The 27,717-nt window shown below is 37.9% G+C and overlaps 1 protein-coding gene across 3 annotated transcripts in view; it reads right to left on the reverse strand.

The window, feature by feature from the left end:
* The window catches only part of ulk4 (unc-51 like kinase 4), a 220,656-nt gene that overhangs the window by 155,748 nt on the left and 37,191 nt on the right, over positions 1-27,717 (reverse strand). For all 3 annotated transcript variants that reach the window (XM_052618919.1, XM_052618920.1, XM_052618918.1), the window contains exons 20-22: positions 20,080-20,241; positions 15,638-15,820; positions 13,366-13,493 (exon numbers count right to left, since the gene is read on the reverse strand). In XM_052618919.1, the coding sequence (XP_052474879.1) occupies positions 13,366-13,493; positions 15,638-15,820; positions 20,080-20,241 (473 nt within the window). The remainder of the gene's footprint in view (positions 1-13,365; positions 13,494-15,637; positions 15,821-20,079; positions 20,242-27,717) is intronic.

Genomic DNA, 27,717 nt, shown 5'->3' on the forward strand with positions numbered 1-27,717 from the left:
AAAACATATATATATTAGGGCTGGTAAGCGATTAATTATTATTATTTTTTTAAAATCTAATTAATTACATGATGTGGTAATTAATTAATCTAATTAATTGCACATCAAATTTGGAGAAATTACTCTGAAAAGATCATTTAAAGTCATTGTTGTGCAAAGCATCAAACAGGGATTACAAAAAAGTAGGTTTAGCAAGAAATATTTTGTTTGATAAAATGTATTACATATACTCTTTTGGACCATGTGAGTATAGGATGACAGAATTGTCATTTTTGGTTGGGTGAACTATAACTTTAATAATTTATTTTCTTAATTTTATTATTATTTCTATAAAAATATTAAATTATTTATTTAATGAAATGAAAAGAAAATAAATTACTCTAAATAATACACTAAAACTGCCAGTAGGTGTTGGTAAATGTCTTAATGATTAAGTAATTTATCCATTCGTTTGATTCGTTCAAATGGCTGATTCATTCAGCAGTGAAATAAATGGTTCTTTATGAATGATTCATTGAATCATTAGGCTTGTTCGACTAGAATCGGATCATCACCATCAGACCGATCGGTGTATGACATCAAAGTACCGAAAGAGTTTAGAGAGCAGACGACTCCTTGTGCTTTTGTGTCATAGACTGATCAGTCTGTGCAGCACCACTTCAAAGCCAACATAGGCCAATGGATCAATGCGCCAAATTCATTCAAAATGTGGATTAAGGAATGAAATGCCGCTGTGCATTGCGAACGACTCTGATTTGTCTTTAAATTTTGGTTGGCAAAATTTAGCAAAACAGACAACATTGTGTCTAAAATAGCACACTATTAACTTCTTAATGAACTATTGTATAAGATGAGTATCACATTTGCACTCGTGTGATATGTCTTAACTTTGGGTGTCCTCTTTTTACATTATACTCCTCTACGTCCGCTACGTTCTCAAAACTCAGGCAATTTGATAATACCTAGAATATCAAAATCAACTGCGGGCGGCAGATCTTTTTCCTATTTGGCGCCTAAACTCTGGAATAACCTACCTAACATTGTTTGGGAGGCAGACACACTCTTGCAGTTTAAATCTAGATTAAAGACCCATCTCTTTAACCTGGCTTACACATAACATACTAATATGCTTTTAATATCCAAATCCGTTAAAGGATTTTTAGGCTGTATTAATTAGGTAAACCGGAACCGGAAACACTTCACATAACACCCTATGTACTTGCTACATCATTAGAAGAATGGCATCTATGCTAATATTTGTCTGTTTCTCTCTTGTTCCGAGGTCACCGTGGCCACCAGATCCAGTCTGTATCCAGATCAGAGGGTCACTGCAGTCGCCCGGATCCAGTACGTATCTAGACCAGATGGTGGATCAGCACCTAGAAAGGACCTCTACATCCCTGAAAGACAGCGGAGACCAGGACAACTAGAGCCCCAGATACAGATCCCCTGTAAAGACCTTGTCTCAGAGGACCACCAGGACAAGACCACAGGAAACAGATGATTCTTCTGCACAATTTGACTTTGCTGCAGCCTGGAATTTAACTACTGGTTTCGTCTGGTCAGAGGAGAACTGGCCCCCCAACTGAGCCTGGTTTCTCTCAAGGTTTTTTTTTTTTTTTTTTTTTCTCCATTCTGTCACCGATGGAGTTTCGGTTCCTTGCCGCTGTCGCCTCTGGCTTGCTTAGTTGGGGTCACTTCATCTAAAGCCGATATCATTGACTTGATTGCAAATAAATGCACAGACACTATTTAAACTGAACAGAGATTACATCACTGAATTCAATGATGAACTGCCTTTAACTATCATTTTGCATTATTGAAACATTGTTTTCCAAATGAATGTTGTTCAGTGCTTTGACGCAATGTACTTTGTTTAAAGCACTATATAAATAAAGGTTATTGATTGATCGTTGTAAATATGAGACACAATCTCAAACAGGGGAATTTTGCCCCATATGTTGAATTTTAGGGATATTCTCTAGGCTCCATCATGCAGTAAGTTTTTGCCCTGCCTCATATTAGTCATCAATTGACAGTATGAAATGGCATATGATCCACACAGGTCTGGGTAGGGGCGAGTGCGTTAAATGGGTTAATAATTTGAACGTGTTATTTTTCTATTTAATATAAATACAGTAATTTTATAGTATACTCAAAATTATGAATTTTCTACATTTTCAAACCTAAAAGCAGCAAGCTTTTAATTTGCCGGCTTGCTGGCAAGTAAGTATTTGCATTGCCGGTTATAGCATTGCTGAGTGAAGCGTGTAAGTGATTGCAATGTCACAGTTTCATGTTTTACAGTGATTGTGCATTAACAGCTGTCAACCATGCGCAAATAAGTTGACTTATAAAAGTTGAATGAATTTACCATGCGCATTTTTAATTCTGGTCACACCTGCGCATCACTTATGTGTATCCCTGCTTATGCACATATAAGGGCCTTTCGCACCGCAGGAACCTTTTCATAGTACCAGAACTAATTGTGGAACTACCCAATTTTTGGGCGTTTTCGCACCGCACGAACTGGATGCGATTTTAGTACCGGACTGCTTTTTTCAAGAACCAAATGAGCTCCTACTCCGGAGGAGGGTCTAACCAGCACAACTGGTACTACAGTTGACACAGGGCAGGACAATATGGGCAAAATTTATATCATAATATATTTCTAAATTTCGGTAGATACGATATAATTCTGATATCAATATGAACACTATTAAAAAAGCCTCGTAAAAACTCGCAAGAATGCCCACAACAGATGCCTGTGCATATAAACTTATGAAAAATGAATTTGACAAATCTGACACCTCATTTAAAACCATCACAAATAAGTTAATGTTCAGCATTTTTTTTATTTAGCCTTCATACAAACAATAAATGTGAAATCACAGTCAAATAATCTTCTCAGACTCACCTAATTAATATAAATATCTTTAACGTCAAACTATAGGCTAATATACACTACCAGTCAAACGTTTTTGAACAGTAAGATTTTTAATGGGTTTTAAAAAAATTCTTCTGCTCACCAAGTAGGCATTTTAACATTTAACAACATTTTGAAATATTTTTACTAATATATACATGGAAATATTTTAAAATGTAATTTATTTCTGTGATTTCAAAGCTAATAATTTCAGCATCATTACTCCAGTCACATGATCCTTCAGAAATCATTCTTATTTGCTGCTCAAAAATAATTAATTATTATTTTGAAAACAGTTGAGTAAAATGTTTCAAGTTTCTTTGATGAATAAAAAAGTTCAGAAGGACAACATTAATCTGAAATAGAAATTGTAACATTATAAATGTCTTTATCAATTGAATTTAAATCAATTTATCTGGGTCTTTCTATTCATCAAAGAATCCTAGAAAAAACATGTACTCAACTGTTTTAAATATTGATAATCAGCAAATCAGTATATTAGAATGATTTCTGAAGACTGCAGTAAAGATGCTGAAAATTCAGCTTTGATCTCAGGAATAAACTACATTTGTGACCAATCACGGAAAGTAGGGACACAAGTCGGTTCTTGGGCATTTTGAGTTATTCACAGATTCTGAAAGTGTAGTCTCCAAGCTTTCCAACGATGTGTAACGCATGGAAATCTGATAATATTTGGAGAAGTTGTGGCCATTTGAAGGTAGGCACTCAAAAAAGCTCAAAAAGCAGAAATAGCCTCTGAAGATTGTGCAGTTCTCACTGGTGCGAGTGACAATGGGGCTCATTTACATCTCATTTAGATAAGCCATACCCCCTGCATAGCAACGACAGACACAACGGGAAAAATCGGACCGCATACTATTAATAATAAAGGAGAATGTGCTTTGTAAATGTCAGTAATTTATCTTTTTTGACTTTTATAAAAATGATTTAGAGGCTGAAATATGTGAATTTTATATTTTTATAAAAAATCTTTAATCTTTCAAATGTGGCCATCATTTTTTATGTTATTATTTAAATTTGTATGTAAACAAAAAGTACATATTGATGCTAATTTTAATTGTTATTTGCTGGTTTTCTACATACAACTTCGTGAATTGATTTCATTATGTAGCATTAGGACTTTTTTAACAGGATTCTGTGATAACCGATGAGCTATGAGCTAGCTAATAACAATACGTAGATATGGGAAGGTCTAAACATGGACTAAACATGAGATAACGTGTGTTCTTAGAATGAACACAAAACGACAAACTTTGATGTTTATGGAAACTCACCCCATAAGAAAAAGAAAAGTATTCTTGCAGATCCAAAGTTTGCACTGTGCGTCTGTTTGCCTCTAAATGTTACGTATTTTCCCCATTTCTCTGTCTTTATCCCCATCAAATGTTACTATCGTTATAGCCTCTGATATCTTACGGTCCAACTCGCCAGTCCAATACATTCTTTCTCATCGTCATCTTCTCTCAGTTGTAGATTAGGGATATTATACAGTTTTATTATGCCGCTTTCATCGTCGCTAAGATCGTCTTTTGAATCAGTGAGCGTTTGTTTATAAGTATCCGGCTTGTCGAAGAAGTACTTCAAAGCATTTTCGGTGTAATGGCCATGGTTCAGCTCGTCTGTGTTCATCTTTGCGGCGTACATCTTCATTGAATTTTTATATCAGCTACAGCCGGCCAGAGCGCTGCATACTAAGTAGCCACGCTTCCCTCGGAGGGCGGGGGCAATAACAAAAGAAACAAAAGCCGGCTTATCCAGTATGGAAATACAGACAGACAATGAAACGCCCCTACTGTGTGCTAGAATCTCCGAGAAACAAGCTGATTTCAACCTCAAAATGTACGCTTTTAAATATACCAATACTGCTATCTCAAAAACGGAGAGGCTTTTTTGTGATATCAACTAACAGATTCTGCAAAAAAACGAAAATCACAATTTAAAAAAAAAAAAAAAATGCTTCTTTCTCATTTTGATCGAAAGTTGTGCTGCCGACTTGTGTCACTGGTTTCCTTGATGGGTAACATTTTAAAATAAAGAAGTTATTATATTATAGTTCTAAGTAGTAAATATATTTCAAAATTAAACTGTTTTTGCTGTAATTTGGACAAATAAATGCAGTCTTGGTGAGCAGAATAATTATATATATATAAAAAAAAAAACATTTTAAAAACCTTTAAAAATCTCATTGTTCAAAAATAGTTAATTGGTAGTGTAAGATGATTGTTCTGACAGATTGAAGCAAATGTGTTTTAGCAGTATAAAGATTATGAAAAGTAGGTCCCTCCAGGTCTTTGCGGGTTTGCAATCGCTGAATTTATCGCAAAATCAAGCAAACTCCGTAATTTTTGCAAAGGATTGCAAATTTTCGTAATTGCCACAATTTTTTGCTAAATTTGGGCTTAGAAGCGTCCCGTGACATCATCGCAATGTGCATTCAGTCAAAGAAAGGCCTTGTCTTCTCATCATGATCGATTTCCATTGGATAAACAAAACAAAAAAGCTACATTGGATAAACAAACTGAAGATAGAAAAAATCTGCGCTACTAATTCGGGCTGTGCAGTCCTTTTATCTGCTCGAGCTGGAGCCGTGCGCTGATCTCAATCACGTGACACCGTTATACTCAGCGATGGGAGATACAGTGAAGAAAGCAGTCGAATTCTTCACAGAATCAATAACATCTGTGTTATTGATTCTGTGAGGAATTCGACTGCTTTTCAAAAATGTAAACGTTAAAACTCCATATAAACATACTGTAAACATTCTATCAACTTAATTCGCAAGTAGGATGAACGGATAAAATGACGGATGCTGAAGTGCAGGCACATGTAGCAAATGTAGCACTGCAAGTTGTCATTGGAGATTCTTAGTCCTCCTTTAAGATCTTTGAATCACTTTATGTACAGTATACGTCAACATTCCATGTCCATTATGGTGAAACCCGCAAAACACAACAAAAGAACAGCTCCAATCACAGCATCCTCCATCATCCTGTTGTTCACATTATTCTTCCTTGTTAACATTGTTGAATGCCGGCACATAAATTACATCACTGTCGACCAGCTTACGTCAATTCCTAGTACACACTGTCTGTGCGAATGGTAGTGGGAAATAGTTCGTGCAAAATCGCTACTTTAGTACTGTTCATTTAGTCCTGGAACTAAAGCGGTGCGAAAGGCCCTATAAAGTTAGAAACAAATTTACTGTTAGCAGCTTACAGTATAAACAACTTAGACTTACAACTTACAGTATAATCGGAAGACAGATTAATCCTTAAGTCTTATAAAGTATTTCCATCCTAAATTCATCCTCAATACCAACATTACTGAACACCTTGCACTTACAATTTCAGGATGACTAACTACTCATTCATTTTAGTTTGTCTACATCAATTTGTTATTGGGGTACTTCTAAGAAAAGTTTTCCATTGACAATGATAGAATTTTCACACTTCCAACCACAATAACCAACAGTTTAGCTAACCATTATCATGCTATTTTAGTTTGCATACTGAATTGAATTAGTCATATTTCCTACATTCGTTCAAATTATTATTTTATTTATTTAGCAATTTGTACAATGCAGTGCATTGAAAAGCCACCAGTAAGGTTTCAAATAATCAATAATTAGTGGCAATGCCAATAGTAGTTAATGTGGTAAGCTAACTAAAAGTTAAGATCAACAACAATCTAATAAAGGGGGAGGCGCAATCTACTTGGCTACCTTCATGCATTGCTACAATATTGACAACAGACCTTTGACAATCACCAATAGACAATTTCACATTTACCTTAAAGCAAGAGCTAGAATCTCAGAAGTTTTATTGAGTAGACTTTTTCTTACGTTTAACCAGTGACAACCTAAAATTACCCAGAACGTTCTAGCAACCCACTGACATCCCGCGCTGCAGCATATTAGCTTTTAGCCTATTAGCCCACAAACACATTGTTAGAGTATAATGGAGTTAGATTTATCTTTTAACAGCAGTAGGAGTTAGTATTTATCACCACTGTTATGTTTTCTACAATGCAGATATTCTACCAGGCCATTTCTGCAGTCTCTAAAATGAAACATTCTTATCTCAACATTCAAATTAAAAACTCCAGTAGAGCTTCAACCCCTCCTCCATCAGCAACCTCCAGAGGACCAATCCTAGAACAGAGACATCTTCTCACTACCTCTGAGCCCTGTTGCCATCTCATTGAGTTAAAAACATCCCCTTATCTTGGAGCTGGGAGAACTCTATCTGTCTGCTCAGACCAGAGAGGGGCTGGGCAAAACGTGTCCGGTTTGACACATCTAAGGCAGGCTGCAGCACTCATCTGACAGGCCTGCATGCAGCAGACGCTGCACAGCTAATTAGAGAAGTGTTTATGAGAACAGCGAGGAAACGCTCTCACTCTGGGAGATGGAATGCAGGGTCAGTTCTGACAAACTCAGTCAGTGTGGCACTACTTGGACTTGGAAGTACATGGAGAATATCAAGAAGAGAGAGAGAGAGAGAGAGAGAGAGAGAGAGAGAGAGAGCAAGAAGAGAGAGCACATTTAATTCCTGGGCTTGTTGCAGAGGAAGCGCTAGTGAGGCAGACATCCTGTTTTTTGTAAGACAGTGACGAGGCCAATTAGGAGCTTCAGCTGTTCAAGACTGGCTTCAAATTAATTATAGATGAATTAGGAAAACATGATTAAAGAAAATGACCAGTTGTATTCTGAAGATGTACATACAAAAGGAATAGTGAGATCAGTTTCAAGATCCAGTCTTCTTATGTAAGATTCACAGAAAGACATACATTTGGAAAAAGGCACGGATTTTAAATGGTCGGCCTGTTTCTGTCATTGGTTTCACAGTTAGGGCTCAAGTTGCTGTAAAGCAAAAAAGGAGCTGGATTAAGGAAGCCAATTTTCCAGAATTTGTATTGTAGATGTTTGTTTTTTGTTTTGTTTTTTGTGCCACAGAGTCTAAGTGTTTTAACTAGATCAGGGAAATCAGGGAAATCTATTATTAATGTATAGTTGTCTCTGCACATTAAACTGGGATATGTTTCACCTTTAAGAAATATTTAGATTATTGGTATTTTACTTTACAAATACATTTTAGTCACTGCATTTTAATGAATTTATGTTTAATATCAACTTCACTCGGTTTAATCAAAATAAATAAAAGGGATAGTTCAATAAATAAATAAATTTTCTTCTCCCTCATATCATTCTAAAATACAAAATAAACTATGTGGAAGAATGATGACAAACTGCTTTGGTAACCGTTGACTTTGATTGTATATGATGGAGGGAGGGGGACATGCAGTGAGTGTTGATTTTACTTTATAGTACTTCACCAGTCATTCTCAAAAATACATAAATAAATAAATGAACACATTTATAGTGCAAGCTCTACCAGCTAACACTGACATGATGCATCAGATGCCTTCAGAGAGATGAACAATTACGATGCTCACCATCATGTTAAACACTTTCACAGCATCTGCAGTGAACAGAAAAATGCTTCTAGAGTTAAATTTGAGCTTGTATGGCATATTTAAAAATACTAAGCACACATTCATTCACAGTTATTTATTAGGGCTGTAACGATATGCGATATGAAATCGAAATCGCCATACGCAGGTCCACGAACCTGTATCGCGATGTGAGAAGGCAGAATCGCGACACACCCCTCCTAGAGTTATCCTTCCTGTCCAGATCCAATGCTACCACATTTTTAAATTACTATAAGTATTATTTGAAGTTAACATTATAAATTACGTTTGAAGGAGTCGATTAACGCGGATACGCGTTTTGAGTCATTTTCTCCAGATAACCCCCGAAAAGAACTTAAATTACACTTTCAGTTTTAATCATACAGATAAGAGCAATACATCAATCGAATCTGTAAAGGGTCTACTTTTTTTTGGATACAGACATAATAACAACAAAGCTTTGTGCACTTATAAAATAAAGATAACAAACAAGGTGCGCTGTCTGCAGCCTTTGTTTGCGCTGATCGTCATGTACAAACACGTCATTAAAATGAACTGTAACTCAGTGAATACTCAACGAAGAGACATGAGAGATATTTATAGAAAGCCTGACATGTCTACTTTTAAACAAAACATATTCTGTGATAAAGTAATCCATATGAAAACAACGCGATGTCCGTTTTACACGTCTCCCTTCATTATATCTAATGTGACCACGCCCCCGCGCTGAACGCGCTATTCAGATTCAAACTGAAGCGCGCGGCTTGAATACGCCAATAACAGAAGAAAAAGCAGCAAGACTGTTCTTCAAGTTCTTTTTTATTTTACTGTTTGCTTCGCAATGAGAGGATAAAGACATAATTCACCCCGAAAAGATGTGATGTGGTTGAGGATTTGAGAAATGGATTTCCTCAGATTTTTTTATAAGAAACTGAAAAAAAAAAAAAATAATGTCAGGGCATGACAAAACTTCTCCAGGCCCCAAAAATACCCTTAGACTCCAGAGGGTTAATGAAAATATATAAATTTTCCTCAAAATATCTTTTGAATTTTTTGTCAAACAAGAACTTAGCTCAAGTGGTAGAGTACTGCTCTATCCAGCGCAAGGTTGGGGTTTGATTCCCCAGGAACACATGATATGTAAAAATTGATAACCTGAATGCACTGTAAGTCGCTTTGGATAAAAGCGTCTGCTAAATGCATAAATTTAATTTAATTTTTTTTTATATTTGAGTGAACTATCCCTTCAAGGTACCTCAATCAATATCACAACATGTTCGTTCTCCTTGTTCTTTTGTTTTGTTTTTGTAAATTTTTGTCACCTAAGTGGTCCCTTGCCATTGTTGCCTTTTTGCTTCCTTACTTGTGGTCTGAAAGACACTTAACTTTCAGAAACTCCACTAACAACATCTGATGAGAACAATGCTTGAACTTAAGCTGGATGATGGGACAGCTGCCTTTTGTAGAGCTGCTTTACAGCTGAAACGTACAGTATATTGACGAGTTAAATAATGAACGACAATGCTGCCATTTGTAATACTGCTTATAACTAAATTTTACTTGTATAAAATATGAAAAACAAATCAAAATAAAAGCATTATTGCTCCTAGATTCAATCGCAGTAAATGGCACAAAATGGGGAAAAAAAAAAAACACCTGGCTGAATTACACTTTTATTTGAGCAGATTATCTCAAATTATATAACTATACTCAAACGTATATGGTTGCTTGTGTTTTCAACTCACACAGTTCAGTTTAATAATACAGTTGTCACTCCTGAAACTTTGCAGCGCGTACTTATGAAAAATAAAACTTTTATTAAAATTGTGAATGGGTTATACTAGCGCTGGGTGGTTTGACCAAAAATTTATATCACGTTTTTTTTTCTCCAAAATTATACCGTTTTTTTTTTTTTTTTTTTTTTTTCATGCATAATCAGGTGTGCAATGCATTTTCTGCTGGTTGATATTCTTGTTACTCTTTTTCTTGTTTTAAACCTAGCCAAAAACCCATGTGACTGAGTTTCCATGTCAATCCATGTTCATTTTTATGGCGAACAATGCGCTGTCACTCAGTGTTCGAATTGTGTCAAAGCTCTTGGGTTACGGTAAGGTTTTTAGTATGAACCGGTTTACCGCCCAGCACTAGGTTATACACAGAAAGTACAACCTATGTGTGGCAGCACTTCCCCCAGGGGTAATATAGGCTATATATAAAACAGTAAATGGGCTTATTGAAAATGCACATTCATTCTCTGCCAGCAGGAGGCACTTTAGGAGCAGCAGAAACAGCGGTTTCCCCGGTAACAGTAGTACACAAAGCAGTGCTGTGCTCATTAACACTGCTTTATCAGGCATTATAGGAAAGATTAAATGAAAATTGCATCAAAACTTTTCTAAAGACAGTCGGTGCTCTACAAAGAAATGTTTATATAAAAACACCCATTCCAAGTTTTGACTTTGAAACGTGCTGATCTCATGCTTATTAAAGTCAAAGCATTCTGGAAAATCTATTTGTAGCAGTCATTAGGGCCTTTTGCACTGCTTTAGTTCCAGAACTAAATGTGCAGTACTAAAAGTACTGGGACGAATTTGCGTGTCTATTTCCCATTACTATTTAAAGGGTTGCATTTGCACTAACAGTGTGTACTAGGAAGTAACATAAGCCGGTCAACAACAACGTAATTTGTGCGTGGCATTCAAGAGTGAAAACAAAAGAACAACAACGTTAACATCAGGAAGATGGAGGACGTTGTGATAGGAGCTGTATTTTTGTTGTATCTCACGGATTTTACAATAATGAAAATGGAATGTCGACGTATACATAGTGATTGAAAGAATGGAAAGTAGGACTAAGAACCTCCAACAACAACTGGCAGTGCTACATTTGCTACAAGTGCCTCTACTTCAGTGTCCGTACATCTATCGCTGTTCTCAATACTTGCGAAATAAGTTGACAATGCGAAAATGCGAAAATGCCAAAAAGTGGGTAGTTCCACATTTAGTTCTGGTACTATGAAAGGTTCCTGCGGTGAGAAAGGCCCTACTATTATTGTGACGCGCTGCCACAAATAAATCAATGTATGGGAAACACTGATGAAGCTGATATCTGTTCTGTTCAGCCACAGCACAAGCTCACTTACTGGGTGAAAACTCCCGTTATAATCCAAAAATGTGTCTATACCACAAAATGTATCTCTTATTTACATTGTGTTTGTACTTAGTTGGTTATAGCAGAACTATTCGCGAAAGTGCAGAGCTCAAGCTGAACGAACTCTGGTGATTCTGACTTAGAGCTGTAATCGGGCCTTAAAAGTTAGGCCCGACAGGTTTCGGCCCGAGCCCGACAAGTACATTTTGATTGACAGCTTTTTTTAAAGCCCGAACCCGTTTACAGCCCGACATTATTAAAATGTGCGCACGCACACAGCTCTTTTGCCTTTTGCCAACAATGAGCAATTTATTCATGTTTTAACATAATTTACTCCTAACTAACGTATACTAGACCACTTGGAAGTTGGAATAAAGAAATAAAATAAGTCCTGTGTCACATCGTAACATCTCATCATTCTAGACATAGGCTCATTTAACCTATAAATAGACCAACGCACCAATAAAAACGAGTCATTTAAAAAAAAAAATTAAATTAAGATAAATTTTAAATTAAGATGGGTATTTGGCAATAACGAAATTAAGATAAAGGCTCCGTCGGATTTGCTTTATTTAATAAAAGAATAATGCCAACATTAGCGTAAATACTCTGTCAACATTATGCATTTAAGACTCAATGAATATTTAGTTATCATTTGAAAAACCTTTACTCACAGAGATTAGGCTAGGTCTACATGTTTATGTGGAGGAAAATGATTGAATCCACTGTAGATGTCTTCAGCGCGTTCCTGCGCTCACTGATGGTGCGTCATTATTCACTCAATATTCTCATTATAAGCATGGTCAAAACTTTTCCACACCTCAGAGTTTGCTTTAGTTGCTGGTGCAACCAAAACGTAATCACCAGAGGCAAGCCTCCGTTACACCTACTCAGCATTCATTTTCGCATCTTTCTTGCGCTAATCGAAACACATCACATGACCGCTCGTTTACCTCACAAACCGGAGCGCAAGCCCGAGCCCGCGTAAGATGATAGAAATTAAGCCCGAACCCGACCGAACCCGTTGGGTCCCGACGGGTCCCGTCGGGTTCGGGCAAAGATCTTCAGCTCTATTCTGACTTACATGCCTCTGCATTCACACACTCAAACATATCTGTGATTGGCTATAATGCTCAGTGCTGCAAAAACATGTAAATTTAAACTTTTGACGCTCTTCCCAGACACTTACACAAATACGGGAGTGTTTGAAAGGAGTCGCCTGTCAGCGGGTCGGTACTCGGTACTCCTGGTACTGTGGAAAAGCTGGAGTAATAACGTTTTTGAAATTAAAGTAGTGACTTGGTACCAAAGTAACTTTTCAAGTAGCTGTTCAAACTATTATGAATGATGTGTAGAAATCTACTGAAAAGTCACTGAAACTCTTAAATCTTTAGCCAAAACAGCTATTGTCCAGTGGAGCAACAGACCCACTGAAGTTTCCTTCCTCTCATGCATCTCTCTACCAGCCATTTATAAAACATATATGATATTGATTAAGTCCATGTGTTTCTATACCTCCATCTCCGTGATGGTCTCTTTCTGATTCATGTGGAATGCATTGTAGCATGGCTGTGTGGTTTGTAGTGTGGTTTATGATGTTTGTACTTGGATATGGGGCACAAAAAGAACATATATCGTCTTATTCCTTGTGCTAGTGTCTTGTTTACCATTCCATGTGTATTTGGCTATCAGTGCTTTTGAGGAACAGAAGCACTTCATCGGATCTATAATGTGTGTGCTCTGTCGATGTATTCTACACAGTTGGTTGATGGGATTTCATTGTTTATAGAGTTTACCTGGAGTTACAGCAAAGCAGAAGCATCTCTCTGTTGTTCATAAGGACCTGCAGTAGAACAAGGAAGGCCTTGGCACGAATGACTGAAGACGGACTCTCCAGAGAGCGGATTATCTTCATAACAAAGTCCTGCAAAGAGGCGTTCAAGCCATTAGCCATTAGTCTTGTTAGCGGGCGTGCATCATTTAAAAATACCGGGAGGTCTCTGGACATTTAGTGTGGCATAAGCCCCAATTGTCTGACAGTAATTTGACAGGTCCTATCACTTACATAGCGAGGTGCTGGAGGGGATGGAAAAGCCCCCCAAAATGTACTTGATATAAAACAGAGGTTAATAAGCTAATGAGCTCCACAGCATTCAGTGGGCAGCAAATCAGGAGGAATTGATTAACTTTCACTTATCAGCATAATTGGGGGGGAACTGTCAAAAGCAAAACAGTCCAAAACATTAGGATTAACTACAGCTAGAGAAGGGGAGTTAATTAATTTCAAAAGCACCAACTGTACTCTAGGCATGGATCATAATTACATCAACAGTATTCCAAGCTGCACTCCGAGATTGCGGCACTTCCTTACCCAATTAGCCCAATCGCTTGGCGCTTCACTGAAATTAAAATTCTATGCTAGACAATGTTTGAATAAACACGCAGCGTTCTGGACTTCTATTTGTCAGGGGAATTAAGCATAGAAATCCACAGCAGTTTATAATTGGTCCGGAGGTATTCCAGTAAGTTTTAGGCACTCAAAATATATATATTTTTTTCTTCTCTAATATTCAGAGTCAAATACGAAATTTACATGCAAATGAATACAGGTCAAAGAAATTTAGCATTGTACAGTGGCATTTCAATCAATTTCTACAGGCCATTTTCCAATTGATTACTGCCTCAGATGAAGAGCAAAGAAGAGTCATACAATGCTTTGTTCATTCTTGACATGAAGCATGGCCTGCATTGCCTCACAAGCTGCAGGCTACATCTAAGAGAAACAAAGTGTTTGAAACTTGGAACTTTTTTTGAAAGAATTGTATGGGTAAAGAATGTAGCTAAAAATACACAACTACTCAAACGTCTATGGTTAGCAAGGTGTTTTTGATTTTTAAGAAACAAACACTTTTATTCAGAAAGGGCACTTCAAATTGATTAAAAGTGAGAGTTAAGACATTTATCATCTTAAAAAAAAGATTTGCATTTCAAATAAATGCTGTTCTTTTGTACATTCTATTTAACAAAACATTATACAGCACGACTGTTCTCAACTTTGATAATAATAAGAAATGTTAGAATGATTTATGAAGGATCATGCAAGAGTGAAGACTGGAATAATGGCCACTGAGTGAATGAATAAATGGTATTGTATGAAATTTTAAATAGACAGTTTTTATTGTAAAGCCTTGACAAACAAAGAACTTTTCAAAAAAAAAAAAAACCTTTGAATGATAGTGTAACAATATTAACAGAAATTACAGTTTCAGTTACACTGAATTCAATGATGAACTGTTTACTATTGTCATTTTGCATTATTTACACACTATTTTCCTATTTAATACTGTAAACTGCTTTGACACAATCTGTATTGTTAAAATCACTATATAAATAGACATGACTGATAACTACTATACAGGAAGTACAAAACGCCATGTTCTCAGGGCAATTGCACAGATGCTCCCCTACTCCAAACTTAACTCAAATTTAATCTCAACTAAGACTTCACATGCTATAAATTGCTGTGTTCCACTGAATTGTTGGCAACACAGCACAGTTGTCCTTTCAGGTTTCCCTACAGATATTCTTCTCAACTAGTTTTAACACTCTCATTTAAAGTGAAAGCAAATGTAGTGAATGTTTTCTGAATGCAAAAAAAAAGAAAAGAAAAAAAGAACATGAGAGAAAATAAACACATCAATCATTAAGGTGCATGTTTCTTTCAAACCACCACTGCATTAATATTTAAATATATAAAAACATGTTTGTATATTTCTGATAACTATAAATTATACAGCCACGTGAAATCCCAAAACCTCATCCTAAACATTGACTGATTAGAGAATTATTTTTAAGACTGTACACATTTGGTTTACATGAAAACTTTAGAAAACCTGCTATTAACGTTTTGGGGAATGTTTGGTCTGGACACTGGGATCCTGGTTTCAAATATATATATAAACTTGTCCATTTATTAATGTTTATATACAGTAGATGTTTACTTGCAAATGACAAAATTATTGTTATTTTTATTTATTTTTTGCATATGTTTGTGTATAATGTACATACCCGGTCCTGTACCATTCTGTGGGAATGTGCTCCTGATGCCAACATGGCAGCGAACATAGTGAGCATGTGTTGCTGGACACGGCTGATGCCTGACACCAGACAACTGAGGATGCTGGGTAATCCCACCTTGTCAATCACACTCTGGAAGGCTCCCACAGATTGGCGTGTTATTTTACACAGAGCCTGGAAGGGCAGATAAAGGTAAGACAGGTGGGCGGAGGTGGGCTAAATACAGAATCTTCAATACTGCAGTTCTTTTTTGTTACATAATATTAAATATTTATTTATTTAAAGAAACATAAATATGTCATCAAAAGGTTATAAATCTTTGATACCACTGCAGAGAAGAGTTTAAAAAAGAAAACAACTAACCACAGTATCATGAAATATAGATTTTAAAAAACACATGCCCAAAAGTTGATCATTCTTGTACAAAGCTATTGTAAAACAAAACAAGTTTCATGAACATTGCCACTAGTAACAATCAACGTAAGTAATAATAAATAATGCATGTGGACAATTAGATGACACAACTACCATGTATGTTTCCAATTTCTATATGAGTTTACTACAATCTCCACTAATACTGTAAGTTAATTTTGTATTGAAAAGTTAGAAACTTTTGTTTGAAAGTTAGGATTTCTTATCCATAACAACTGCAGCTTCCATAACAATTGCGGATCTTGGACAGTAATTGATTTAAAATGCTAAGAATTGAATGAACTGCGAGTTCTAGTGATTCAGTGCTTTCAAAATATATGTACATTAAATTACTACAAGCACCAATTAATGGAGACCTCAAACAGTGTTCGTGAATCGCTTCTCTCCTTCACACGCTCCACTATTACTGCCCCAAGACTGTCACAGGATTGTGCTCGCGCTCCGTTCGTCTGTGACGCAGCTTATGTGTGATCTCTCTAATTAGGACTCGTGGCCAGTAATACTAAAGTGAAGTAGTTTTACTTTTCTATAGTTTTTCAATGGCTCTCTGCATCTTATCGACGGCGTTATCTGAGCAGTCGAAAGCTGTTATTATTTAATGGACGGAGCAGAAATTGAAGTGTCTAAATAATATGCACAGTTCCACTGAATGATAAATGTGTTTTAACAATGCTGATGAACCGAATGTACGAAGGAACCTGTTAAAATAACCACAGAATTACCAACGACCTTGAAATAAGAGCTTGAGGTTTATCTGATAATCAGATGCATGAGAGTAGCGTTTGTTGCTTTAGCAAACAGACAACGGGCGTGTTTTCTTTCAGGATCATCCTTCGCTGATGGAGAGGAAAAGTTAAATAGCTACTATAGCATTTTATATTATGAAAATGAGATAAAGTTTTCACACTGAAAGAGAACTGAGCTTGCTCTCATAGATGTGCCAGGCTTTATCTGCAGCTAAACTGAATAAAAGCAGAATCAACTGATGAAACGCTAATAAAAAAAACTCAAATAATACAATTTATGAATGATGCAGTGCTAATTGACAATTTATTACAGTACAGAAACTATAAAATATAATTTTCTACCTTATTCTGTGCAGAAAATTTAAATAATTGCTATTTAAATGTAGTATATAAAACAATCATAACATTGTCATTAGGAAAAAATTTCAGATTACAAATGACTGATTATTGTCCAGCAGTGTATTTGATTTCTTACAGCAAATTAAAAGTAATACAAAAGAAGAAAATTCCTTGTAAACATTTTTTTTTTTATAAAAATAATAATAATTATGATAATACATAGGCTACATGATTGTATTTGACATTTCTGTCACTTCTGAAATGATGGCTACACCCCTGGTGTCACAAAATGTTAGCTTATACATAAAACATTTTTTAAGCTCTTTTTTTTTTAAATCTTGGCTTACATACATTTCTACGTATGCCATAGCATCATAAAACTAGCATCTAACAATGGACACAAGTTTTTTTCTTTTTTTCTTCTAACCTATGGTTCTCTAACAATAAAGGCTGGTGTGCAATTTGCTGTCTGACTAAGCATTTAAAAAAATTAGGGGAAGCATTTAAATAATCCTGTGAATGCACTTAAAGAATGCAGAATCTTATCGTTATAATCTATAACTAATTATAATCAAAACTAATTTAATTTGAATCTAATTTAATTCAATCGTTCTAAATTTGCAAAAATCTATCTTGAATCGAATCGAAAACCTATGAATCGTGAATCGAGTCGAAGCCTACCCAAAGATTCACAGCCCTACTGTCGGCATTAACATACTTCTAGAGAGACTGCAGAACTGGGTTGGGCTTGGTCCTCAAATGGTCCAGGTTAGAAGGGAGAAGGTTATTATGCGAGTACATGAGATCATAAGTCTAAGTGGACATCCATGACATGTGGAGTCCCTCAAGGATCAATTCTTCTTTCACACTTGTTTAGCCTGTATATGCCTCCACTGCATATCACACAACAGTACTCAGGTCTTTACAATGACTTCCTCTTAAATTTAGGATTGATTTTAAAAGTATTATTACTCGCTGATAAATCACTCAATGGTCTAGGACCTCAATACATTGCAGAAATGCTCAATGAATTTAACCCTAACAGACCAATCAGATCATTGGTTCCCAACCTGCCCCCTCAGGGGGGCGCCAGAGTTCACAGGGAGGGCGCGGGAGCGGATATGCTTTGAGGTGAATAAAGATCCATAAAATGTTCTACTAATAATTTTATATAAAAATATTTTTCAAAGTTTTTAAAAAATCATATGCTAACAATGCCAATTTCAATTACAATTTCGTTATTTCAAATGTAGGCGAGTTGCGCGTGGCACGTGCGCTCATAATGTAAGATACGCCGACACGACCACAACAGTGCCCAACATCAAAGGGCAAGCATAATGCAAGCGGAACGAAACTGCTCGTTATTGTGTGGTTGACGGACCGTTTATCAGTTTGGACCAGTGCAGCGCGAGCCGATTGTGATCATGCGATGCTGTTACTACACAGCGCTAATAAGAGATCCAGTAAAGAAAGCATTTGAATTTTCCACAGAAGTAATAACATCGCTGCGAGATCTAGAGAGAAACATTCACATTTCTCTGTTATTAATGGATCAAACAGCGCATGGAAAACTGGAAGAAAAATTGTGCCGTGAATGAACTATCCAGTGTCCAGATCTGCAACATTCACCATGGATTTACTGTAGTAACACTAACCGAACCATGAAAGTTTGGCAGGAATAGTAGGCTATAATGCCTTCAAGTAGCATTACGTCGGTTTTATTCTGACATGAATACAATTGCTGCCCTCAAATGTTAATCTGAAATAAAATAAACCTTGGTTTATAACTACTACAATTTCATTTTTTCCAAGAAGCTGTTTTGTTTTATATGCTCATAAAAAGAATCAATTATAGCTCCAGAATTACTCAAAGTAAAAAATATCACACTTTATTATGTTAGTTTTAATATATAAAAAAAAAAGAAATCAAGGAAATTTCTCTGGCATTTCTTTCTTTTTGCTGTATCAAAAACGTACCGTGACACAAGTGTATCGTATCGAACCGAACCGTGAATTGTGTGAACCGTTACACCCTATATATATATATATATATATATATATATATATATATATATATATATATATATATATATATATATATATATATATATATATATATATATATATATATATAATTTATATATAAATAAATACAAATATAAAATATATACATGCATATTTGTGTATTTATATATACAAAATAATTATACACAGTACACACATATATATTATGCAAACACAAACTTTTATTTTGGATGCAATTAATTTTTTTCCAGCACTAATATATATATTCGGGGGGGGGGGGGGGGGGCACAGATTGTTAAATATGTACATAGGGGGGGCCCCAAGGAAAAAGGTTGGGAACCACTGACTCAGATCATAAGGATTGATTTAGTTAAAAAAACTAAGGGTTCACTCAAAACAATGGAAGTCCGCTTTTAGTTATTATGCCACCCGCAGTTGGAACCAGCTTCCAGTAGAGATCAGATGTGCTAAATCAGCAGCCATATTTAAATCCAGACTCAAAACACATGTTTACTTATGCTTTTACTGAATTGGGACTGTGTCATGTCAAAATTTAATGTGCTGTATTTTATGCATCATCATTTTCTATTCTTAACTGTCTAAATTCTTTTTAAATACATTTCTAAACCATTTTAAATGTAATTTGAATTCTTATTATTATTGTTGTGATTATTTGTATGTTTATTTTAATTCCTTTTATTTAAATCACTTTGAATTACCATTGTGCATGAAATGTGCTTTAAAAATAAACTTGCTTTGCTTTGCCTTGCACTGCAACTTCTGTAACCAACTCCCTGAATGGAAACTGAATTGAACAGTATGCACAACTGAACTTTATGTTGAAACACCCTGTTAAAATGATGAGTTTTAACATGCGTGTTTAATACTCACAGATATAGCGCTGACCCTGAGTGCATCCACTGTGGAGTGTGTGAACAGATACCAAAGTGCAGGTCCCACCTCTGCAGTGATGAATCCCTGGGCGTATTGAGACTCACGGCTGCACACGTTCTCTATGGTTTTGGCAGCCATGTGGTTCACCACCAACTCCTCCTGAGAAACAAGAAGAGAGAGAGAGAGAGAGAGAGAGAGAGAGAGAATACTATAAACTCAGTTAAGTTAGTAAATTAATGATACATCTGGACATTTCATTTACATCTTTCTTAACAACTGTTCATTATTAGTTCATGTTAACTCAGGTCCATTAAATAACAAACAGATACAAATGACGGATATTTTTATGATGAAATTAACATTCATTACACTGAAAACAAAATATGCGTTTGAATTTCTGCTAAGAAAATACTTTCAATAAATTGCTAATAAAGTTCACAAATAATTACAAAATAATGGGAAGTAATGTTGAATGAAACATGAAATTTAAAAGCAGAGAGACTGAAATGGTATTTTCTTTAAGTGCAGGAAGACGGAAATAGTATTTTCTTCTAATAATCTAACCAACTATGTTATGTTTAAATCAAAATGTAATAAACTTGCTCCACACCTCAAAAACTATTTTGGTTGACGTTACCAGGACTTCCTAGTTTTTAACTATTTCCCTGGATCCACCTCCACTATTCTATTATGCAACACCCACTTTTCAAGATCCAAACAATTCCCCATGGCTAAAAGCAAGCCCCATAAACATCAGATTACATAAGTAAAGTATATTGGGCTACTAGAAGCAATTCATGCAGTCTTTAAACCCAATCGTACTCTTAAAAACGTGCACGTTTTATTGAATCTAAATTAGAGGCTGTAGCATTAAGCATTACACTAATACATGCGTTCATAAATTCATTTGTAAGAGGGACACACAGACCTTTACAAATTTCACGCAATTACATCATGACCTAATAGTCCCACAACAATAATTTCCTTAAATTTCACACCACAGCGAATCTCGCTCGCAGACAACGAACGCTGGCTGTGTTTTTATGTATTTGGAGCCCTGTCCTTGAGCGGGTCTCACTGCAACCGTATCTGGTAGAAATTAAACATTTAACAGCATTCAACAAACGGCAAGCATGCAGAGTTGAGTGAGGAAAATAGCAAATGGAGAGGTTGGGCATATCTTACAGGCGCAGTTACACTGTGCACTGCTGCTATGCAATATAAACGCCTTCACTGTAATGTAGTTCCTAGACCCCCATCTCGAAGTTAAAAACAAGTTCAGCTTAGTCCATGGAAGAGATGCATTAATACACATACTATATCTTGGAGGCAAAAAGTAGAAAGAACTCTCATATATTCTGACGCAACACAAATAACAGCAGCTACTCCAGAGTCCCTGGGCCAATCGTATGTCTTTGTGCTGGAGTCTGGTGGTCTGGCTTCGTGAAGGCTTTAGGTAATGAACTAGAGCTGGCACTCGCTAGAGCAGGGGAAATGACTGACAGCTGCTACAGGGTGCAAGAGGTGGGGGGGGGGGGATGGGGGGGCTGTGTGCTTTATTTCTTGTAGCACAAGCCTTGTCAAAAAGGCATAAAATCCACCAGCCTAAGGTTTCTCAATTTGAATTTAAATTCCACATGACAAATACGCTCCGTTATAGGTGATTTTTTCAAATGTACACAGGTAGTTTTTTTCCACTGAGGCCTGAGTTAGATGCTTTAGGGATCATCTCACCGCGGTCGAGGGGAGAGTGTATACTGCCCTGACTAGATGGACTAGAAATTACCCACAACTAAACAGAGCACATTTCTCATCCGTCAACATGCATACACGCATACACACTCTCATTATGACCATGCCAAGCAGGCAGCACCATCCAGTGCATCTCCGTTACCTGAAGCCAAGTTCACACAACAGAACTTTAAGCCTGATTTAAGCCTGAATTGCAAATAAATTAACTCGCCTACTGTCATCGGAGGAACATTGTCTGGTGATCAGTGCTCGACAATCTTTATGTGTGAACAGACGCCAAACAAATATCCAGAATGTTAAATATCTGGACCGGTTGGCTGACTTGACATCACGTGGTGTCAGGTGTCGCGACCAGATACAGGAACTGATGGAGCATGGCAGTGATTAAGGTCAGCAGAAAATTAACAGCAGCAACAACATGGCTTTAAAGGGATAGTTCACCCAAAAATTTAAATTCTGTCATTAATAAATCACCCTCATGTCATTCCAAACCCATGAGACCTCCATTGATCTTCAGAACACATTTTAAGTTATTTTAGATTTAGCTCTCAGCCCCTCAAATGAAACGGTGTGCATGGTATACTGTCCATGTCCGGCTCGGTGTTCATCTTCAGTTCTCTCTTCACAGCAGTTCAGTCAGTGTACTGTTTGAGTACATGAATTACTCCGGGATATTGGTTTGTTTAAACTCAGAGGGAGTGTCAGCTACATTAAAAAAGTTAACAGCTTAAGTAATTTGTGGATTAATGCTTATTGGAGACGCGAACCATTTAAAATGATTCAGTTCGATTTGGTGAACTGGTTCAAAAAAATCCGGTTACATCGAATGATTCGTTCGCAAACCGGACCGGATATCACAAACTGCTTTGTTTTGAACGCGCTCACAACAGAGACGGAAGAGAAGACAATGCTTAATAAAGTCATAGTTTTTTGCTTTTTTTGGACCAAAATGTATTTTCGATGCTTCAAAAAATTCTAACTGACCCTCTGATGTCACATTGACTACTTTGATTATTTTTTTCTTACCTTTCTGGACATGGACAGTATACCAGTATACGTACACACAGCTTCATTGGAGGGACTGAGAGCTCTCGGACTAAATCTAAAATATCTTAAACTGTGTTCTGAAGACAAACGGAGGTCTTATGACTTTAAGAAAAATTTGGACAACTGAAAAGGTGGAAACAATGGATTATCACACAAACAGCTTGAAGCACTGATTTCTTCCTGGATCCAGTTTCAAATAAACAACTATTGTTTCAATTGTTGTTTTGAGTACAAAATCTAGCTTTTTTTATATATATAAAAAGTGTTTTGGGGACCATGTAAAGTAGTTGGTTGACAGTTGTTGTCAGCTCATGTAGTGTGTGACCCCCCTGTTGTGGATCATTTACATAGTGTTATGTAGCGTGAAAACCACAACAACTTCAAGACAGACAGCAAGTCATGTAGTCTGAACAGCACAGTGATCTGCCGATGTTTAAAGTCGTGTAGTGTGAACTTGGCTTGACCAGCCAAAGTCTCCAGGCTGGGGAGTCATTACCTATGTTTCCATCCACCTATATTCATGGGAATTTTGGGATATCACTGAAAAAAAAATGCAGGATGGAAATGTCAAGATGCATATCAAAAATTTTAAATGTGTCAAACTGAGTCAGATCATTTGTGTCAGATTATTTGTTCATTCAATAAGAAGAGATGAGAATATGGAAACACAGCATGAAGGTAAGTTTGTCTGAATTAATGAATGGACCGCTTATTTTAAAATGTGCTCCTGTGGCTCAGTGGTAGAGCATTGCATTAGCAACTTAAAAGGGAACTAACATACTGGTAATATATATATATATACAAATACAATGTAATTGCACAGGCAGACCGCTGGTCTCCCTGCAGCTGTTGTCTGGGGTTAGGTGTTCTTCCACCAACAACTATCTTTCCTCCTCAGCCAAAAGCTACCTTTCTCTGCCTCCTCTGCCAGATCCTTTGTTGCCCTCCTTAGCCTCCCTCCAGTCACTCCTGCTGACCTCAAGAGGCGTATGGTTGACAACCCAAGGAAACCTCAGCATCCGACCTCCACTGGGTAGATGGTTGGCTGGCTGGAAGACGACCATCTACCCAGTGGAGGTCGGATGCCGAGGTTTCCTTGGGTTGCACGGCACAACACCGGCACTCAGCAGCAAGTTCTGAATACCTGGCCTTCTTCCATTCGAAGGCGGCCTCAATTCCCTCCTCCAGTGGTACCGTAAGCTCAATGAGGTGTATCGATCTTGCCTTGGTTGACCACACCACTATGTCTGGCCGGAGAGATGTGGGGAACCGGAGCTGCCTGTCCAGGTCAACCCTTATGTTCCACTCCTGGTTGGGGGAGAAGGGCCTTACTGTTTCTCTTAATCTGGTGCTTCTCCTTGCGTTGGGGGCATTGCAGAGTACACCAGATTCTTCATTCCCAAACCACTGGTGGAGGTTCCGAGGGCAGGGAAGCGTGTCGTAGGTTGAACGAATGAGGAAGCTAAGTCTTGCCTTTGGGATCTTCCACACATCTGACCAACTGATGTTCCGGTTCATGATTCCCTCCCAGGTTCTCCAGCTTCCTTTTCGACCCTGCGACACGGCCTTGATTCTGTAGCGATCTTCCTCCATCCTCGTCACCTCTGCTACCACCATCTCCTTCCTTTGCTTGCGATTGGCCTTGGACCAAAAGCTTGGCGCCTCTCCCCATCCTAGCCCTGCTCTTCCTGCCAGAACTCTGCCCATGATCTCCCAGTGTTGTAGCCGGCCGACAGCTAGATCGACCTCGGTTTGGGCATTCCACTTGCGGCCGGTAGGGACCTTGAAATTTGCATTCCTCACTGACTCGTCTGTGGACTCCCTCAGCTCGAGAACCAACCTGGTCTTTTCTTGCATGTAGCCCAACTGTATGGACTGTAGTGGCAGCTGCAGCATGTTTTTTCCAAAGAGACTGGTTTCAGATAAGCACCGTGGCAACCCCAACTACTTTCGGATGAATGAGTTGGCTTTTCCATCCATCCTACTTACAGTTGATGAGGGAATCTCACTCATTTTCAGGGGCCACATTACCCTCCTGTAGAGTGTAAACTGGTAGCACCAGACCTTATACTTCCCAGGGAGTTGGCTTTGATCGATCCAGTTTGATCTATGCCAGTCCATCAGAGAGCTACTTCATGACGGCTTTCCCCATCTGTTTGTCTGATAGGTCTGCAGTGTACTGCCTCACCAGGCTTTTGATGGGTTGCTCTGATATAAGTGGGATTTTTTCCCCTCCAATGACGAAGATGGTATTGTCATTTCTGACTTCTCTTCTGAGGGACAAGCTCCGGGACTTGGAGGGCTTGATCTTCATTCTTGCCCATGATATCAATTCGTCCATCCTCTTCAGCAGTCTTGATGTGCATGCTGCTGTCTGAAGGAGGCTGGTGACATCATCCATGTAACTCCTCAGTGGAGGAAACCTCTTAACAGTTGGGAGTTTGATCCCCCCCAACCATTTGCCTTGCCCCGATGAGGGTTCTCACAAAGGCTGCTACAAACGGTATTGGAGATATAGTACACCCCATTGCGATTCCTACTTTGAGCCGCTGCCACCCGGTGGTGAAGTCCTGGAGAGAGAAACACATCTGCAAGTTGCTAAAGTACTGAGCTACCAGGTTCTTGATGCAGGTGGGCATGTGGAAAAATTCCATGGCATAGTTGACCAGCTGATGCGGGACTGATCCGTACGCATTGGCAAGGTAAGGCCAGATGACATGCAGGTCGGTCTTCTCCCGCTTGGCCTCCTGGATCTGGTCCCAGATCATAGTGGAGTGATCTACACACCCTGGGAAACCTGGAACCCCTGCCTTCTGGCAGTTGGTGTCAACATAGCCGTTCTAGATCAGATAGTTGGTCATCCTCCTGGCTAGCACTGAGAAGAAGATCTTCCCTTCTACATTCAGTAGTGCAATGTTTCGGAATTGGCTAATGTCTTTGGAGTTCGTTTCCTTCGGGATGAAGACTGCTACCACTATTTGCCACTCTGATGGAATGATTTGCTTTTTCCAGGAAGTTCTCATCAGATAACATAGCTGCTCTAGTACCTTGGGGCAGTTCTTATAGAGCTTGTAGGGGACCCCATTGGGCCCAGGTGTGGAAGAGGACCTTTCCTTCTCCACGACTTGAGCTGAGCTTGAGGGGCATGATGTTGAACTCAACTGTCGGCTTTGCCGGCTGGGGAACGTATCCTGGAGCTGTGCTTGCAGATGCGTTCTGCTCTGCGAAGCCCGGCTAGCCTTTTCCGGACCGCCTTCCACAGGACTTTCAGACCCTCTCTCTCTGCATGGGTTGCCTTCCTCCAGTTCTTACGGAGTTGCAGACGCCTTTGCACAAGTTGGAGGATTTCCCTTTCCCTCCTTCCCTTCTCTCTCCTGGCTGTCCTCTGTTTGGGGACAATTTCGCCAAACCTGTCTTTACAGGTCTGGTATATTATGTCTCGAATCAGGTTAAGCTTAGTCTCGGCCCCTCCACGCAGTGATCCCTCTAGGGTCTTGATCAGGTCCAAGTCCAAATTGCGCCATGCATCTGCTTCGTTTGACTTTGGCCACTTCAGCTTGCTCCTTCTGGCTGGTTCTTTGGTCTCTCTATTAGGCTCTGTTCTGTCTAACGTGTTGGGGACTGGGCCTTCATGCTCACGTGGAAACTTTAAAGATGGCTCCACACCTTTTTCCTGATGCATAAGGTCTATAATCACATCCCATAACTGTATCATATCATTGTGTTCCCAAACATCAGGCATCTAACACAAGACAACACAACATCGTTTAGCAACACTGTTAACCTAGCTAGCATACGATTTTATTTTCTCAATAGGCTACTGGCCAACATTAACTACTAACAACCGAAGAAAATGTTACATTAGTTATCTTAAATGTTAATATAAGGTAAGTAATTTTAATTCGGTAATTCAATAAGCTGACAAAAGTCGTTTGAAACGACAGCATAGTTTACTATAGTAAAGTTTGTTACCGCTATGTTGACGGGTTAATGTTACAAGGTCAAAGTGGTGTGCAAAAATGTTGACAAACACACAGATAAACGTACATATATATATTTTTTTACCTTGCTTACTGTTCTTATTCTCTCGTAAGGTGCATCGACACACAGTGTAGATATTCTCCGTAACTCTTACACTCTCGCGGGTTCATCCTCGGGCAAAACCCGCAGTGCTGCAGTGATGCTTCCGAGTCTTCCTCCATAGTCAGCAGAGGCTCGCAAAGCGAAGCCAGACAAAAATATAAATCTTCTGAAGTACAGATGTACTCCAAGCGCTCGCCCTGTTTCTGACACGAAGGTTTTTCAATCATTATAAGAGATGTAACATTAAGTGTAGTCTGTCCCAAGCACAGGTCCCAAGCTGTTGCAGTGTTGTAGATATGGTGTAAATCTCGTCAATCCAAATATGAGAAATGAGGAAAATAAAGCAAGCAATAGAATGCTTCCAAAGAGGTCGTTGCAGCAAATACAGTAATATACAGCAATTTTTAAAAATACAGTAAGTCACTGCATGTGGGGTTTGACATCACAGAAAATTTCCATTTTGCAAAAGTTATCTCAGTTAGTGTAAAGTGAATTTTCAGTATAATGGGTGATATACAGTAAAAACTGTAGAAACTACAGAAATGTCTAAAGTGTAGCAACGTGTGAGTGCATATAAATCACACACACATAAAAAAGAAGCCATTTGTCAATCAAACAGCACATGGATAATGAAAATTGTATATTACAGAAAACTGGAATGGTAATTTCTTTAACTTTTTTCAGTACATCCGAAATCTCTAGTGAACATACAAATTACTTGTCGCTTGAAACCTGTTGCGACAATACTGGTTA

The sequence above is a fragment of the Carassius gibelio genome, chromosome A16, assembly GCF_023724105.1.
Source record: "Carassius gibelio isolate Cgi1373 ecotype wild population from Czech Republic chromosome A16, carGib1.2-hapl.c, whole genome shotgun sequence".
Lineage (NCBI taxonomy): Eukaryota > Metazoa > Chordata > Actinopteri > Cypriniformes > Cyprinidae > Carassius > Carassius gibelio.